At 41.3% G+C, this 16,921-nt stretch overlaps 1 protein-coding gene across 2 annotated transcripts in view; it reads right to left on the bottom strand.

Annotated features, from left to right (window-relative positions):
- Positions 1–16,921, bottom strand: part of MDGA1 (MAM domain containing glycosylphosphatidylinositol anchor 1) — a 387,001-nt gene that overhangs the window by 229,288 nt on the left and 140,792 nt on the right. For both annotated transcript variants that reach the window (XM_089529603.1, XM_089529604.1), the window contains exon 3: positions 4,880–5,054. In XM_089529603.1, coding sequence (XP_089385729.1) covers positions 4,880–5,054 — 175 coding nt within the window. The remainder of the gene's footprint in view (positions 1–4,879; positions 5,055–16,921) is intronic.

The following is a 16,921-nucleotide window of genomic DNA, read 5'->3' as shown; positions in this document are numbered from 1 at the left end:
CTTCACTGGCTGCCTATTAGTTTCCGGGCACAGTACAAGGTGTTGGTTATAACCTTTAAAGCCCTACATGGCTTGGGCCCAACCTATTTGAGGGATCGCCTGCTCCCACATAATCCGCCGCGCACCCTTAGGTCCTCTGGGAGGAATCTATTGCAGCCTTTAAAAATCAAACTGCTACCTCCCAGAGGGCCTTCTCTGCAATTGCTCCCAAACTATGGAACGACCTGCTGGATGAGATCTGTCAAATTGCCAGCTTAGACAGCTTCAAAAAAGCTGTCAAGACGGATCCCTTCCGGTAGGCCTTTCCTGAATAAAAGTGCCCGGCCACAGAATGACTGCCCCTCACATCATGTATTAATCCACCACTCTGTCCTCGTGTGTATATATATATATAATTCTGTTTTAATAGATATTTTAATTGTAACATGTTTAATCCTGTTTTAAGGGGGGGAATTTGGGACACAATGTTGTAAATGTGGATTTTATTGTGTTGTGAGCCGCTTTGATTGTTTTGTCACAGAAAAGTGGGATACAAATAAAAGTTTTAATATTTTTATTATTATTATTAACATGTCCCAAGAAATTTATATGCACTCGTCATCGCAATTTTGACAATGTTCAATTTCACTCTCATAAGTTACTTTTTGGGGTTTTCTTTTAAGCTGAATATGGGCCTGAACAGACAGGCCAAAATAAAGCTGCTTCGGGTCACTTTGGAGGTATGCTGTTTAAATAATGCATGCGTCCTAAGAGGCCAGAAACTGCACCAAAGCCATGCTCCAGTCCTAGGAACCAGAGAGTAGCTTTGGTGAAGTTTCTGGTCTCTTAAGATGTGTGTGTCATTTAAACAACATACCTCCAAAGTGACCCGAAGCAGCTTTATTTTGGCCTGTCTGTTCAGACCCTTTGTCAAAATAAACTTTCCTATGTAATTCATACTATGTTCTATGTTCTATGGGTCTGGCTACAAGTAGCAGAAAAATTAAAAGCAGTAGTACATGCATGTGCATTTTTATTTTGCTCAAGGAGCAGGAGGAGGAAGAGGAGAAAGAGAGGGGGCTAACACTGGACAGTGGAGCAAACTGGATCAGCTACATATTTTGATGCCCAAAACAAAGGGCAAGATGGTCTCTTTACTTCAGTTCCATGAAAAAACAAACAAACAACCAACTAGATCGGTAATTTCATCTTATTCAAGCACTGGCATCAGGTTAGGGGTTTTCCACCATGTCTGAAGTCAGCAAGCTAGTATAGCGGGTCTCAGGATGAACAACTGAGGATGCCACTGTTGCCCCTAGCAAATGCTGCCCAAGGTATGAGGCATTCTATGGACTGGCAGGACCTAAGCTGTTGTCTTATTTTAAACGTACTGCTTTTCCAGTGTTTTTTTTAAAATCACTTTTGATTGTATGTTTTAAATGTTAATATTGGCGGGTTATAGACTGCCTATTTGGGGCGGTCTGGACCCGCCCCTTTCCCCGGAGTATCGGGGCTTCAGCGGCTACACCGGCAGCCGCTGAGGCCCCGATCCGCCGCTTTTCGGGCTGCGGGGAAGCAGCAAAACACCGCTTCCCCGCAGCCTGAAAAGGGGTGTCCTTGGGGCTTCAAGCCCCAAGGACACCCCGCGGTGGCGGGAAGAAGAGAAAGGGGCCGCTTGGCCCCTTTCTCTTTTAGTCCGCTGGGGGCAGCCGTCTGAAGGCTGCACCCAGTGGACTAAACCAGGAAGGAGCTCCGAAATGGAGCTCCTTCCTGCTCCGTGTTCAGGGTGCACTAAGCGCCCTGGCATGGAGCAAGGACGTCACATCCGCGCCGCCCCGTCTAGAGGCAGCGCGGTCATCACGTCCTCACGGCGGCGGCCGTGCAGAAGGGCCGCCGCCGTTTAGTGCATGACGAGCACGCACTAGGGTTAGTTTTAATGTTGATCCTTTGTACATGGTATTTCATAGAATCATAGAGCTGGAAGAGACCGCAAGGGCCATCCAGTCCAACCCCCTGCCATGTAGGAAATCCAGATCAAAGCATCCCCGACAGATGGCCATCCAGCCTCCGTTTCAAGACCTCCAAGGAGGGAGACTCCACTACACTTCGAGGGAGTTTGTTCCACTGTCGAACAGCCCTTACTGTCAGGAAGTTCCTCCTAATGTTGAAGTGGAATCTCTTTTCCTGCAGCTTGCATCCATTGCTCTGGGTCCTAGTCTCTGGAGCAGCAGAAAACAAGCTTGCTCCCTCCTCAATATGACATCCCTTCAAATATTTAAACAGAGCTATCATATCATCTTCTTTTCTCCAGGCTAAACATCCCCAGCTCCCTAAGGCGTTCCTCATAGGGCATGGTTTCCAGACCCTTCACCATTTTAGTCGCCCTCCTTTGGACACGCTCCAGTTTCCCAATGTCCTTTTCGAATTGTGGCGCCCAGAACTGGACACAGTATTCCAGGTGGGGCCTGACCAAGGCAGAATAGAGTGGCACTATTACTTCCCTTGATCTAGACACTATACTTCTACTGATGCAGCCTAAAATCGCATTGGCCTTGTTAGCTGCCGCATCGCACTATTGACTCATGTTCAACTTGTGGTCTACTTGGACTCCTAGATCCCTTTCACATGTTGTCTCCTTAAGCCAGGTGTCCCCCTGGCTTGAGTTAGGGAAAATTAAATATAGATAAAGATATTGATAATAGGTTAAGGCCACACCTTGGGCTTTCCCTATCCTCTCACCCACTCATTTCACAGATCAAAAAACAAAACAAAACAAAAAAAGCACGTTCTTTACCATAGAAGAAAAATATATATAGGCAGGCAAAAGGATGCAGGCATTAGTATTGGAAAGACCTTGGTCATTCAATGTATCACACAGCTGTAAGGTTCAAAACAGCAGAGTTTTGCATTAGCGTAGATCCAAACTATATTGTAAAACAAAAAGGAAGCGTAACAAGAAATATAGCCCCTCATGAGAAAGCTCTTCTGGACAATTCTGTATCCATAGATGGAAGTGCTCACGATGAGCCACTATGTTTAGAAAAGGCAGGTTAATAAAAGCAAGGAGCTACATAACAGGAGAGGAAGGAAAGATAATAAAAGGTGTACAGAAAAAAAATCTGATGATATCTATGGGAATTCATCTATTCCATCTATGGTTGGAGCAACTTCAAAAGGGGGAAATTTGGGCTCACATCCAGCTGCTGAATTCAAGCCTATTTTAAATTGTTATTTGGACAGAAGTAAAGTGAGGCAGGAAGACAGACAGAATTTTAAGTAAAACATTAGGTTTTGTGTAATGTCTGGTCAAAACATCCACATTTAGGAAATACAGTAATCTCCATCAATTATTACTTTGCAGTTGATAGGTTGGGAGGAAGCAGCAATGTATTTTGCATCCTTCTTTAAAGTCCTTCTCCAGGTACTTGAAAGGTAGTTACTATTTATGTATTAAAAGTCCAATAAAGGTGTTGCATGTATGCATGAAAATGGCATCACAATATCTGTTAAGTGCATGAGCAAATGCCTATACCATTAATATGTGCAAAAGGGTGAACTTGTGTGCAATTCAGTTAATAATGCTTCATACCCAAATTAAAATGCAAGGGTATGAAAATACTGGGATAAGATTTTTAAAACAAATTTTGATTAAAGCGTTATTTGATTTATTATTGTGATCACATTTCTAATATATCTTTTATTTGACTGCATGAATGAGGTGCCATAAGCATGAGTCTTATCCTAGCATATCTCTGAAAATCAGAAGTGGGGAAGCCAAAATCTCCCCAAATTCTAAACAAAGGGGTCACTTTTTTATTGCATCTCATTTTGTCTTTATAACAAAATCCATTGTAGATTAGGCTTAGGTGTATGCTATATTTCAGAGGATGGAAATGACATACCACCTTTGTGTATTCCCTTCCTTAGAAAATCCTATGAAAGTCATGAGGTCATTTTAATCAATATGCAATGTGAAGGAGCACACACAAACACAAGGAATTAAACACAGTGCCCCCCCCCCCCCCCCAGTGCACTAGCTGAGAGATAGCAGCCCGTTTTTCATGTAAGTGGAAGCAAGTCACTGGCCCCATCCTCCACTAGAATTAAGAACTGGTTTTAATAATTGAATTCTTGTTTCAAACTAGCCAAAGTTTAGTTAGCATTATGGCCAAATTGTGGGATCTCTAAATAGTGTAATCTTATGTGTTTTAAGTATGGTATGTGAACAAGACAGAATCATAACCCATAGTTTGAACCTGGATTGGTTCAACAAATGATAATTTAAACTAACCATACCCTAACAGACTAATCAGTGTTAAGGATTACATCTAAAGTTTGGATGTAATGCTTAACCATGATTAGTCTGAATCAGACACTTCTGATTTTGTGGCCATTCTCCTTGTGGAATTTTTTTTTTGTTGGGGGGGGGGGGTTGCAGATGACTCAGGCTTCTTCTTTTTTTTGCTCTTCTCTGTTCCCCAGGTCAACTTGACCAATAGCTATGCTGCAAGAAGATTATGGGAATTGTGGCAGAACCCTTATGCAGGGCACTAGGTTGGGGAAAGACTTATTTAGCAGTTATGTGCACAAGAGGCCAATGACGTCAAAGCCAAACAGAAATTTGAATACAATGTTGCCTGATCTAAGTACAGAACTCCAACAATTCCATTCTAGTTCTTGACCATAGCCACTTATCAATTTATTTCACAGCTATTTCTCATTTGTTTGATCAGGAAATCTGAGAGTCACACTTTCAGGAAAGTAAGTATGGTAGATGTAATGTCTGACCCTTTTCCTCTGAGGTGTAATAACTTAAAATCAATACAGAATTTCACTAGCCACACAATCAGAGACATGTGGTAGAAAAGTACAAAGGTTTGGAAGCCACACAATGACTTACACTGCACATCAACTCGAATGGACCTGATGGCAGGGACCCCAACCCCGTTCTCTGCTTTACAATAATAGCGACCCCCCTGCAGCCTCTGGATCTTCTCAATTCGAAGAGTCTCATTAAACACCGATGTCTCCTGGAATTTGTCTGATGCACTGCCAGCAGTTTTGGTCCACCTCACCTGGAAGAGGGGAATGAGAAGTTTCGCCATCAAAATCACATGAATACTAGAGGCTGGTAAAAGAAACTCTCTCCCCTGAAAGCATTTTGGAAGAAGCCTTTAAGTGGCCTCTAGACAGTTTCTAAAAATGTTTGTTTACTTATGCAACGTTTGTCTGATCCAATTGTTTCATTTCACATGTGCATACTGTTAGTTTTGAAGAATTAATTTGCTGAAACATGTTAAACTGCTCTTCTTACCGCTTAGGGACCTATTCCTATTCTTATTCTTTCTGTGTTATTTCTACCTCTGGCACCAATTTTTGTTGCTGTTGTTGTTAAAGTAATACCCTAGAGAACATGTCTACTTCACCAGCTGAGGTATACCTGTACAGTAATGTAAATGTTAAGGTGTATGTTTGCTTCAGGACTAGACTGCTCAGTTTGAATGTTGAATCTCTGTGACGGCTTGCCATTAAATAAACTGGGTTCAGCTCATTAATGCCCCCATTCTTGGAATACCTATGGGAGAGGGAGGAGTTTCCTAACAAGGGACAACTTCAAAGCATTTGTTGTTCCTTCTGGAGTGGACATCCCTTCTGTAACACATCTGAAAATGGAAGAGAGTCCTCTATAAGAGCAGCACATCTCTGAACATGTCAACTAGCAGTTGACTGATTCAACTGTCATCTGGGAGTATTTAAACTGTTACATTTCAGAAATAAAGAGTGTCGGGCTGCAATGTTTTGTTGCTTCTTTTTTCCTCATGAGGACCTCCTTGCTAATTGTAACAGTGCTGGGGTCTGTGAATCTTCTTCTGTTTTGCTTTGTACACTGAATAAAAGAATGTGAAAAGAAACAATGCAAAGTGACATCATTCAAGGTCCCCTAATTCTGCTTTGGCGCCTCTACTACACACAAGATTGTGAGCCAATGCAGTCCAGATGGACACCCACTGTGTTGCAATGTTTACAGTGTTGGAGTAGGATTTTGGAGGTCCAGGTACTAGTACTCATTGAGCTATGAAACTCTCTGAGTCATGTGAAGTCGAAGGCTTTCATGGCTGGCATCCATAGTTTTTTGTGGGTTTTTTTGGCTATGTGGCCATGTTCTAGAAGAGTTTCTTCCTGACATTTCGCCAGCATCTGTGGCTCGCATCTTCATCTCTGAAGATGCCAGCCACAGATGCTGGCGAAATGTCAGGAAAAAACTCTTCTAGAACATGGCCACATAGCCCCAAAAACCCACAAAAAACTATCTCTGAGTCATCTTGGATTAAAAAGGTAAAGGTTAAAGTTTCTCCTTGGATAAGGTTGCCAAGTTGCATCTGACTGTAGAGGCAGCACTCATTTCTGTTACTAAGCCAAAGAGCCAGCATTGTAATAGACTACTCTGAGGTCATGTGGCCAGCATGACTGCACAGAACACTGTTACCTTCCCAACCAAGTGGAACCTATTTACTTGCACGTTTACATGCTTTTGAACTGCTAAATTGGCAGAAATTGGGACTAGCAATGGGAGCTCACTCTCATGCGGTGCTTGGGCCTCAAACAGCTGACCTGCTGATCTTGAAATCGTCAGAGTCAGCATCTTAACTACTGAGCCACTGCATCTTGGATTATTCACTCTCAAATTGACCTACACAACGAGGATAAAGTGGGGATGAGAAGAACCATGATGACTTGAGTTCATTGGAGGAAGGGCAGGATGCAAATGCAACAAGCAAATAAATAAATAAATAAATAAATAAATAAATAAATAAATAGGCAGGTATGAAGAAAACAGATGTCACTGAAGCAGAGAGAAGATAATGCAGACTGAGGGGTGGAATGGGGACTCCAAGCATCAGAAGTCTATAACATGCTTCTTCCTCTTTCCTTTTGAGATGATGAAAAATTAATTTGATTAGTTGACCCTGAAACAACATAAGAGCTTATCACACAAGGAAAGAAAGCGGAGGTTCAGGAGGACAGTAGTCCGTTTTTACGTGGCTTACCACATGATGTTGTAGTTCTTCAGTTCTCTTCCCACAGAAGATGGGAGTTAAAAGCAAGTCTTTTTTCTAGCTTTTAGTACCATCTCTCATGGGAAATGAACTGCAGAACTATGATGTAATGTGGTAAGACACATGAAAAGACACTACTATCTGGCTGAATGTTCGCTTTCTTTTCTCATGTGATAAACACCATAGCTTAAACGAGGTTAGCAAAGCAGGGGGTGCAAAGGGCAACTAGCTGATAGCCACACAGTGATGCCTATAACTAAAGCTTAGAATGTTATTTTTAAGAAAAGGAATCAGTAACTATATAAGTGAAGTAACTTCTCAGTACCCTTTCCTCATTATGTCAGCAGTAACATGCTACTTTTAAAATTACTTGTCTTTAAATATAAACTTCAAAAATATAAAAATGGTCAACTTGGTCCCTTAGTATATGAGCAACATTTTAGTAGAAATTAGTAAACATTACTTGTTATAATCTAAAAACAAAACAAAAAACCCTCCAGCATTACTAGTTATGTTGCTATTTAAAAAACAAAACATTTGTTTAAACCTACCCCTCCGCTAAAATAACATGTTAATGTAACACATTATACTCAAACTTTGTCTATAACAAAGAGCAGAATTCTAACTTGAAGCCCTTCCCAGATGGTATAAAGTCACCACAATCCATTTACTATATTCTGGGATAATATAATCTAGCACAATATGCCATGAATGTAAAGCAAGAACTAGAAATTTCAGTGGCTCAATTGTGTTTTTTTAAGCCCCAACATCAATTCACAAAATGTGCAAAGTGTATGTATGGCTAGATGGATAGCACATTCTCAAGGAATTCAGAATTTATAAAATAGCTATATTTTTCTATCATAGGTATTTCTTAATCGTATGATCATTGGATCCATTGATGGCCTTCTGGGGTGTTCATGTACCAGGCTCAAAAACATTTCCCCCCAGTTTGCCTCCTGTTTGAAAACTGTCTTTGCAGAAAAGCTTTTTAATGTCCAGTTACATCATTAAAATAATGTTTTGCTCTAAACAAGTGTACAGTTATATGGGATGCTACCATATATAGTCAGATAACAGACACTCAACTCTGTTGCCACGGTACACATACAGCAACAGAGTCCATAGCATTCATTAAGTTCTCAAAGGCAAACATGATCCCATAAATGCCCATTTTACAGACTAGAGGTGAGGAACATGTGCCCCACAGGGCTATTTTTGTCACCTCTGGGTTGTATTTTCCTTTTTAAAAATAAAAATAAAAATATTGTTTATACCAAAATGCTGTCAAATGTTCTCTGGGGCAAAGGGGGAATTTTTGCCATGTTTTTGGCCCATTTTAGGCACAGGCGAGGTTCTTTTACAAACAGGAAGTCTCAGAAGGAATTTCCTGATTTAAAAAGGGTCTCTTCTGAGCCTAAAACAGCTGGTGAAAGCTAAATACATGGCAAAATGGCCTCCATTTGGGGAGCAACATTTTATTTATTGATTAGCAGAAGAAGAAGTCCTGAGATCTCTTGGGAGCCAATGTGGCTTCCTGACCTCTGACAGTTGCCCACCCTGGTTACAGATAAAACAAACTGGTGAAATTCAGTTTTCTAAATATCTCTACTATTTTCTGTTAAACTAACACACACATTTTAAAAATTAAACAATACAGCCCTAAGTTATAATTATAACTAGGTAGGATGGGCCTATCTTTTGAAATAACTAGTTAAGCCTTGCCTTGAATACTAGCCCTAGCTATAAACTGAGCACAAGCCAAAGGCTTCCAGTTAACCAGTCATGCTCCTACACAAGACTGGACAACAACCTGAGCATTAGATATGGATGGAAGTACATTTAATTGAAATTCTTCAAGTAAAACCAAACCAGAATTAGTGTAGCAAATTACCTCCATTTAGTGAAAGGTAAACACATATTAAGAGGGAACCTCACTGAAATCAGAATGAATTTTGTCAAAATAAATATGCATTGGATCAAGCTCCTAATTTACTGAATGGTTTGAAGGCACAAAGTTTGTTTCCTAGTACAGAATTTTATTGGCTTTTGCAACAGAGGAATTGACTTTTGGGGAATAAAGAGGATATTTAGCAATATGAAAAATATAGGGATTGACATCAGTGAAGAATAAGCACAAATTTGGAGTACAAAACTCTTTTTCCCTTGGTTACCCAAACCTATCTAACTTCTCTCTCGTTTTTAGATTTTTTACAGGCATTTCCTTTATATCTAAATCTTGTTATCTTGGGGAATGGCAATTTATTATTATTATTATTATTATTATTATTATTATTATTATTAACCTTTATTTATAAAGCGCTGTAAATTTGCACAGCACTGTACATACAATCTTTTTAATTGGACGGTTCCCTGCCCTCAGGCTTACAATCTAAAAAGACACGACACAAAAGGAGAAGGGAGTGGTGGAGGGGAAGGGGCCTCTATAGCAGGATAATACATATAAAATACATAGCAATACAGGAAATGATTAAATAAAACAGACAACAAAAGAACATCAAATAGCGAGGGACAATTATGCAATGTCTGGGAACGCTGCCCTGAACAGGATGGTTTTCAACTCCATTTTGAAGCTGGTTAAAGAAGTGATGGCTCTTGCATGCGGGGGAAGAAGGTTCCAGGAGTGAGGGGCAGCGAGTGAAAAGGGGCGAATCCGAGATGGGGCAGAGGAAATCCTGGGCTGGGACAGCCGATCTTGACTACCAGAACGGAGGGCCCTAGTGGGAAGGTGAGGAGAAATAAGGTTTGATAAGTAAGGAGGGGCAGCCCATGGAGGGCTTTAAACGTCGACAGCAGGAGCTTATACTGAATGCGGAAAGGGAGGGGGAGCCAGTGAAGGGATGCCAACAAAGGAGAGATATGGTCAGAGCGGTGGGCGGAAGTGATAATGCGTGCAGCTGAATGCTGGACAGAAATTCAAGGACGGAGGTGAGAAAGAGGAAGCCCAGCCAGGAGGAGGTTACAGTAATCAAGTCGTGAGACCACTAGGGCATGGACCAGGATCTTGGCAGTAGAGGCAGAGAGATATGGTCGAATTTTGGCAATATTGTATAAAAAGAATCTACAAGCCTTGGCTGTGGTCTGGATCTGAGGGATACATGACAGAGAAGAATCAAAGATAAAACCAAGACTACGGGCTTGCTTGATTGGTTGAATAGAAATGTTGCCCACAGAGACAGAGAAGGAGTGTTGAAGGGTGGACTTAGGAGGAAAGACAAGAAGCTCCGTCTTGGACATGTTGAGCTTCAAACGCCGATGGCGCATCCACAGCGAGACAGCTGTGAGGCAAGATGAGACTTGCTGTTCAAGCCTTGGAGAGAGGTCAGGGGTGGAAAGATACAACTGGGTGTCATCGGCATACAGATGGTAGGAAAAACCAAAAGAGCTGATGAGTTTACCTAAGGACAGTGTGTAGAGAGAAAACAGAAGGGGACCCAGAACAGAGCCCTGGGGAACTCCAACAGATAAGGGAACAGAGGACGAAGTCTGACCACCTGCAACCACTGCAAAAGATCTGTCTGACAATTAAGATCTAAACCAGTCAAGAACGGAGTCTGAGAACCCAAGGTCAGAGAGTATGTCAACTAGGAGACAGTGATCGACGGTGTCAAAGGCTGCAGAAAAATCAAGAAGGATGAGAACAGAGTAAAGGCCATTAGCCTTGGCCCATAAAATGTCATTGGAGATCTTAGTGAGAGCTGTCTCTGTAGAATGCCTTGGGTGGAAACCAGACTGAAAGGGATTGAGGATGGAGTTGGCTTCAAGAAACTCAAGACAGCAAGAATAAACAGCCCATTCCAAAACTTTAGAAAGAAAGGGAAGAAGAGAAATCGGACGATAGCTAGACAGAGAGGAAGGGTCAAGAGAAGGTTTTTTCAGAATTGGGGAAATGTGAGCATGTTTGAAGTCCGACGGGAAGGAGCCTGTAGAGAGAGAGAGATTGGAGAAGCGAGGGCAGAAAAGAAGGAGCTATAGAGATTAGAAGATGAGTAGGAATTGGATCAAGAGAACAAGTTGCAGGTTTGTAAGAGTTCAGAAGTGTAGAGAGTTCATCCAAAGAAGCAAGAGGAAACACAGAATTTTTTTTAGGTGAGGGCGAAAGAAGATTATGAGCAGAAGAAGAATTGGGAGGGACTATCTCAGAGCGAATAGTGGTGATCTTTGAGATGAAATAATTAGCAAAGTCATTAGGAGAGAATGATGAAGAGACAGGAGGAGAGGGAGGTTTAAGCAAAGAGTTGAAGTTGGAGAATAATTGCTGCGGGTGCCTCTCATTGGCAGAGATCAATGATTTGTAATAAGTTTGTTTAGCCATAGAGAGGGCGTGTGAGAAGGACGAAAGAACAAATTTGAAGTGGATAAAGTCAGCCCACTGTTTGGACTTTCTCCAAAGACGTTCAGCCGCTCTAGAGCAGGACCGGAGAAACTTGATAATGGGGGTAAGCCAAGGCTGAGGCCTAGTCTTGGAGGAAGAAGTGCGTACAGAAGAAACTGTTTCAAAGATGTAGACATGTAGAAGTGGAGGAAATGAGAGTATTCACACACCCCCTCATTAGAATGCTCTTCCCCAAATGAAATTTTCCTTCATTACTGCAATTTCCAGCATTGCAGTAACTTAAAACATCAATCCAGTATTTTGAAATACAATTCAGGAATTCAAAGGAAAGGGACAGCCAAAATGACCAAGGGAATATAAACACAGCAAATTTAAGAGTTGTAGGTGTGAATGATCTTTAGTGTCTCACTCTCTGCAATGTCAGATATCTGTAGACTGAAGGAAAATTTCATGTGGGGAAAAGATATTTATTTGGAGGTTATTTGAATATTTACCTGTCACAGCTCCAGAACCTAGAAAGACTCTTTCTTTGGTCCAAAATTGCTTCTGTAGTTCAAAAGAGTAATGTTTCCAAGCTCTGGATCTGACTGAGTACAAGACAGGTTCACTTGATAATTTTCTGTCCCCTAAATGTAACAATTAAGCAGCCATTGGCCATGTTGTCTGGGTGATTTTTGGAATTGTACTCTAAAAAAAAACTTGCCCAAGTTTTGATCAAACTGCTGGTCCCTCTAGCTCAGTACAATTCACAGCAGGTATTGGGAAGGTACTGTCTTCCAGATTATGCTGGACTGCAACTCTCATCATCCATCAATATTGGCTAGGGTTGATTGGAACTGCAGTCCAATAATGCGTGAGGGACCATGCCTGTTGAACATAGTGTACATGAACTGGCAAGAGCACTCCAAGCTTTTAAAGAAGAATCTCTCAGTGATATTTTGAACCTCAGACCGTCTAAATGTAAAGCATTTACCTTGCCTTTGAAATACAGAGTCTCACACACCCAAATCACTTGAAATGTAAGTTATACTATGCAAAGTATAGTCATGGTCACAGAATTGCACAGATCTCCTGCCCAGGTTCATCAAACACACACTTAGGTCATTTTTTTTGTTTGCATAGGCCCGATCTAGACAGGCCTATAGTGCGCCCTTGTCACATGCTGGGGGTTGGCCGAGGGCACACTGCCCATATATGCCTCACCCCTAGCACGTGATGAGGCCACCATACACATGGGCGCCACCATTTTGATGTGACGGATGCTTAGCGTCCGCACGTCCTGGCATCATTGTGACGCAAAAAGAAACTGCTTTTTGTGGGTTCTTTTTGCTGCGCGAGGGAGCTGTGCGGTTTGTCCGTTGCAGCTCCCTTGCGCAGCAAAACAAGGCGCAGACAGAGCGCCCTTTTTGGGCGATCTGTATCCTGCCTTTGTTAACTGCCTTGAAGTCGATCTAGACTCAGAGTGATCCTGTGGATGAGGCATCTCCAAGATTCCTTATCCTTCACTGCTCTGCTTAGTTCCTGCAAATTCATACTCATGATTTCTCTAACAGAATCCATCCATCTAGCATGCAGTCTTCCCCTTTTTCTGTTGCCCTCCACCTTTCCTAGCATTATTGCCTTTTCCAGTGAGTTGTGCTTTCTCATGATGTGGCCAAAGTACAATAACCTGAGCTTTGTCATCTTGGCTTACAGGGAGATTTTGGGCCTGATCTACTGTAGAGCCCATTTGTTTGTCTTTTTGGCTATCCATGGTACCAGGACTCTTATCCAGCACATCTTGAAATAATTTCTTATCTACTTTCTTCACTATCCAACTCTCTTATCCATACATGGTAATAACTGGAGTCACCATTCTGATCAATCTTTGATCCAAGATATGGGAACTATTTTATTATTTTTATTTGCTCATTGTGTAGATCCTCCATGGCCATTATTTTTGTTTTCTTTATGTTCAGAGCCTTTGAAGATTCTTCCTTGATCTTCCTCAGTAGTTGTTCTAGGTCTGTGATGTTTTCTGCTAGTAGTATGATGTTGTCTGCATATCTTAGATTACTGATGTTCCTTTTCCTATTTTCACCCTTCCTTCTTCTGTGTCCAAGCCTGCTTTTCATAGAATATGTTATGCATATAAGTTGAATAGGTAGGGTGAAAGGATGCAGCCTTGCCTGGCTCCTTTGCCAATTGGGAACCACTGTTTTTCCATATTCCAGTAGCCTCTTGTTTTATGTACAGATTTCTCATCAGGACTATCAAGTGTGATGACACTCCCATGCTTTTAAGGGCATTCCATAACCTTTCATGATCTATAAACTCAAACGCGTTGCTGTAGTCTATAAAACAAATGCTGATTTTCTTTTGGAATTTCCTGGTGTGCTCCATTAGCCATTATATGTTTGCAATATAGTCCCTAGTACTTCTTCCTTTCCTGAGCCTTGCTTGCATCTCTGGGATTTCTCTCTCCATCTGTGGTTGGAGTTTATGTTGCAGAATTTTAAGTATAATTTTGCTTGCATGAGAGATTAATGCTATGGTCATATAGTTGCTGCAGTATTTTGTGCCTCATTTTTTGTGGACAGGAATATACATTGATTTGCAATGTTTGCCACTGTTTTGTTTTCTGTATTTGTTGGCGTTTGTAGGTTAGCTCTAGAGTTGATTTTGTCAGTGTGGATTGTTGCAGTTCAATTGGAATATCATCTGTTCCTGGTGATTATTTTTCTCCAGTTTCTCTTATTGCAGCCTCCACCTCACTTTTTCAAATTAGGGATTCATCTGTATATAAGCTCTTCATTCCATGCATCATTCATTTTTCCATCCAATTTATGTAATTCTGTGTATTGCATCCTGGCCCTAAAGTCAACAAAGGTCCAAAACACACTGTAGAAATAATTGAGTTTGAGACCACTTTAACTGCCCTGGCTCAATGCTAGGGAATTGTGGGAACTGTTGTTTTGCGAGACCTTTAGCCTTCTCTGTCAGAGAGCTCTGGTGTCACAATAAATTGCAGTTCTCAGGATTCCCTAGCACTGAGCCAGGGCAGTTAAAGCGGTCTCAAACTCAATTATTTCTGCAGTGTGTTTTGGACCAAAGTTGTATTTTTCCTTCGTCTTTTGAATCTCCTTCCAATTATGGTCATCTCAAAAAATCAGCTATTTCTTTTGTTTTCTTTTTTCTGCTAGGCTCTATAGTCCTTCAACTGGAAACAAATCTCTTCCTTAGTTTCCTTCTCTCTCTATCATGTTAAGATTACAGAAAGGTAAATAAAATCTTCTCATGCTTCTAAAAGTTAGCTCTTTCAGTATGCAGACATAACATTTCCATCAATATTTATTTGATATTTAAAGTCCTTAATTCTTTAGCCTTTACATTTTGGGGTTTATTTCCTTTTCCCTTCTCAGCCCTTTCCAATTTATTATAAGGTAATTTTTAAAATCTGTTTTAAAGTCCAATTGGAAAGTATTTAATTCCATTCACTGGCATGTTCCTTGATAAATCACAAAGCTGATGATTATATGTAGCAAGTTGAATGCATAATGTTTAAAATCCTTTTGGTGGCTGGAATGAAGTAGGGTGAGATGCTTCTTCCCAGTCTCCTCTGTTCTACCCATGGCAAAACAATAACTAATGTTGTCTTGGTCACTAAGAACAGATATCACATCTTTGGAGATGATCTTCTGAGCTTCCCATGCTGAGGAAGCAGTTTCAGTCAGTTTGTAGATTCAGAACCAGCCAGCACCACATTTAGCACCAGGTCCCTGAGCAGGGCTTCCAAGGGACCCAGCAACACTCCACCATTTCAACCTGGATGTCTAAAAATGACTTGCTCATATGAAAGACTGTAGCTGAAGGGTAGGGAATATGCTTTGCTTGTAGGAAGGCTCAAATTCAGTACCTGGCATCTGCTGGAAGAATCAGCAAAGGCTTCTGTTTGAAAACCCTGCTGCCAGTAATCTGAGCTATACTGTACTAGACAGACTAATGTTCTGACTCAGTATAAGGCAATTTTGTCCACCCTTGCCATATGCAGGAGATCCGTTCTTGATCCCCCCCCACGTAAGACAAATTTAACGTATGCTGGAGTCTCATTCATTGGATGGCAGTGCATGTGCCATGGTGCCAGTGCCATTTTGTCCCTCACTGCTCATCGTCCGCATAAGCTTGAAGTCGTGTATGCTGAGGGCGCGTATGGCGAAGGTGGACTGTATACCAATTATACCCATGCCCCTAGCTCTATTGATTCTGTTTTGTTTTTTCTGGTGTGGTTATGGTCTGTGCAGACAATGTAAACAGTCTACACACAGTACCCAAGTTGGTATATAACCCAGAGAAGAGAGGGAAGTAATGTAAATACATCTCCCTGGAGGGAGGGGGAGAGTAGTGGGGATATTCAGGTATAAAACACCAGGCTATCTTCATGGAGTTTTTAAAAGGAGAGTTTTTCACCCCTGACACTGCAGGGGTGGTGAGTTCAAATTCAACATGAGCTGTGCCAATGTCAAACTTCTAAAGGAACAGTTTCCAGTTCTGACATAGGTCCCATTCAACTCAGAACTGCTGTGGAAGAACTAGCAAAATCAATAGTGGATTCTCTGCCCCTGTGGTCACCCCAACACATTACAGTTCTGCAGGAGGGAGGTTTGACCTGAAAGGCAGGTCACAGTTACCCCCATTTTACAGAGGATGATGAACCAGAGATCAAAGATATGTATTTTCTAAAAGCCAGACAAGACCTGTGAAAGATGGTAGGGAACCAAACATGTGTTCAACCTATGAAATGGAAAGTTAGCATTCATATCTCCCTACTATCCCAACTTTTTTTAAAAAAAATCTTGTTCCAGCTTATAGGCCTATTTATATACTAGGCAATTTGGTCTGCAGTCATGAGACAATAGGATCTCACATAGCCTCCACTCAGTGCCCCCTTACTGCTCAGAGTTCCTCAACTAATGGCTGCCGTGAGGGATTTATTTAGCCTTTGTCCTCTCATTAGAAGCCTGTAGCCTTTCAGAGTGCATTCTGTTTGCATGGCTGCTTCAGTCGTTTCTTTAATCTTTCCTCAGCTTTTTTCATTTCAGCCTCATTTATTTAGTTTGACCACATTTTGGAGTTTTAATGACTGAGAGGAGAGAAGAGAGGGCATTAAACAAAGAGACAAAGCTTTGATTGGGAAAAGCAGGGGGCGGTGACAGAGAGCATATATGGGAAGACGAGGGTTGCTGCCCCATTCCCAGTGTGTCCATTAATTTGTTAATTAAATTTCAATATGCACAACTTTTAAAACTGCCCTCTCACTATATAGAGGAAGCCCAAGAAGGAAATTGACATAAAGGAGAATTCAAGCAAAAGACAGAAACCAAAAAATGGTGGGATGAAAACTCATGTGGTGTACATGAATCCAAATGGCATGGATGTAATTGTCATTCTTTTATATATGTGCACAAGGTCTATATTTGTAGGTTAAGTATTTTTCATGCATCACATTCTTTATGTGCCCAGACCCCTCCTGAACCTTCAATTTGTGATA

The sequence above is a fragment of the Sceloporus occidentalis genome, unplaced genomic scaffold, assembly GCF_023333645.1.
Source record: "Sceloporus occidentalis isolate IW3139 unplaced genomic scaffold, rSceOcc1.0.p SCAF_6, whole genome shotgun sequence".
NCBI lineage: Eukaryota > Metazoa > Chordata > Lepidosauria > Squamata > Phrynosomatidae > Sceloporus > Sceloporus occidentalis.
The sequence above is the reverse complement of the archived record's forward strand: the minus strand, read 5'-3'. Positions and strand labels throughout refer to the sequence as shown.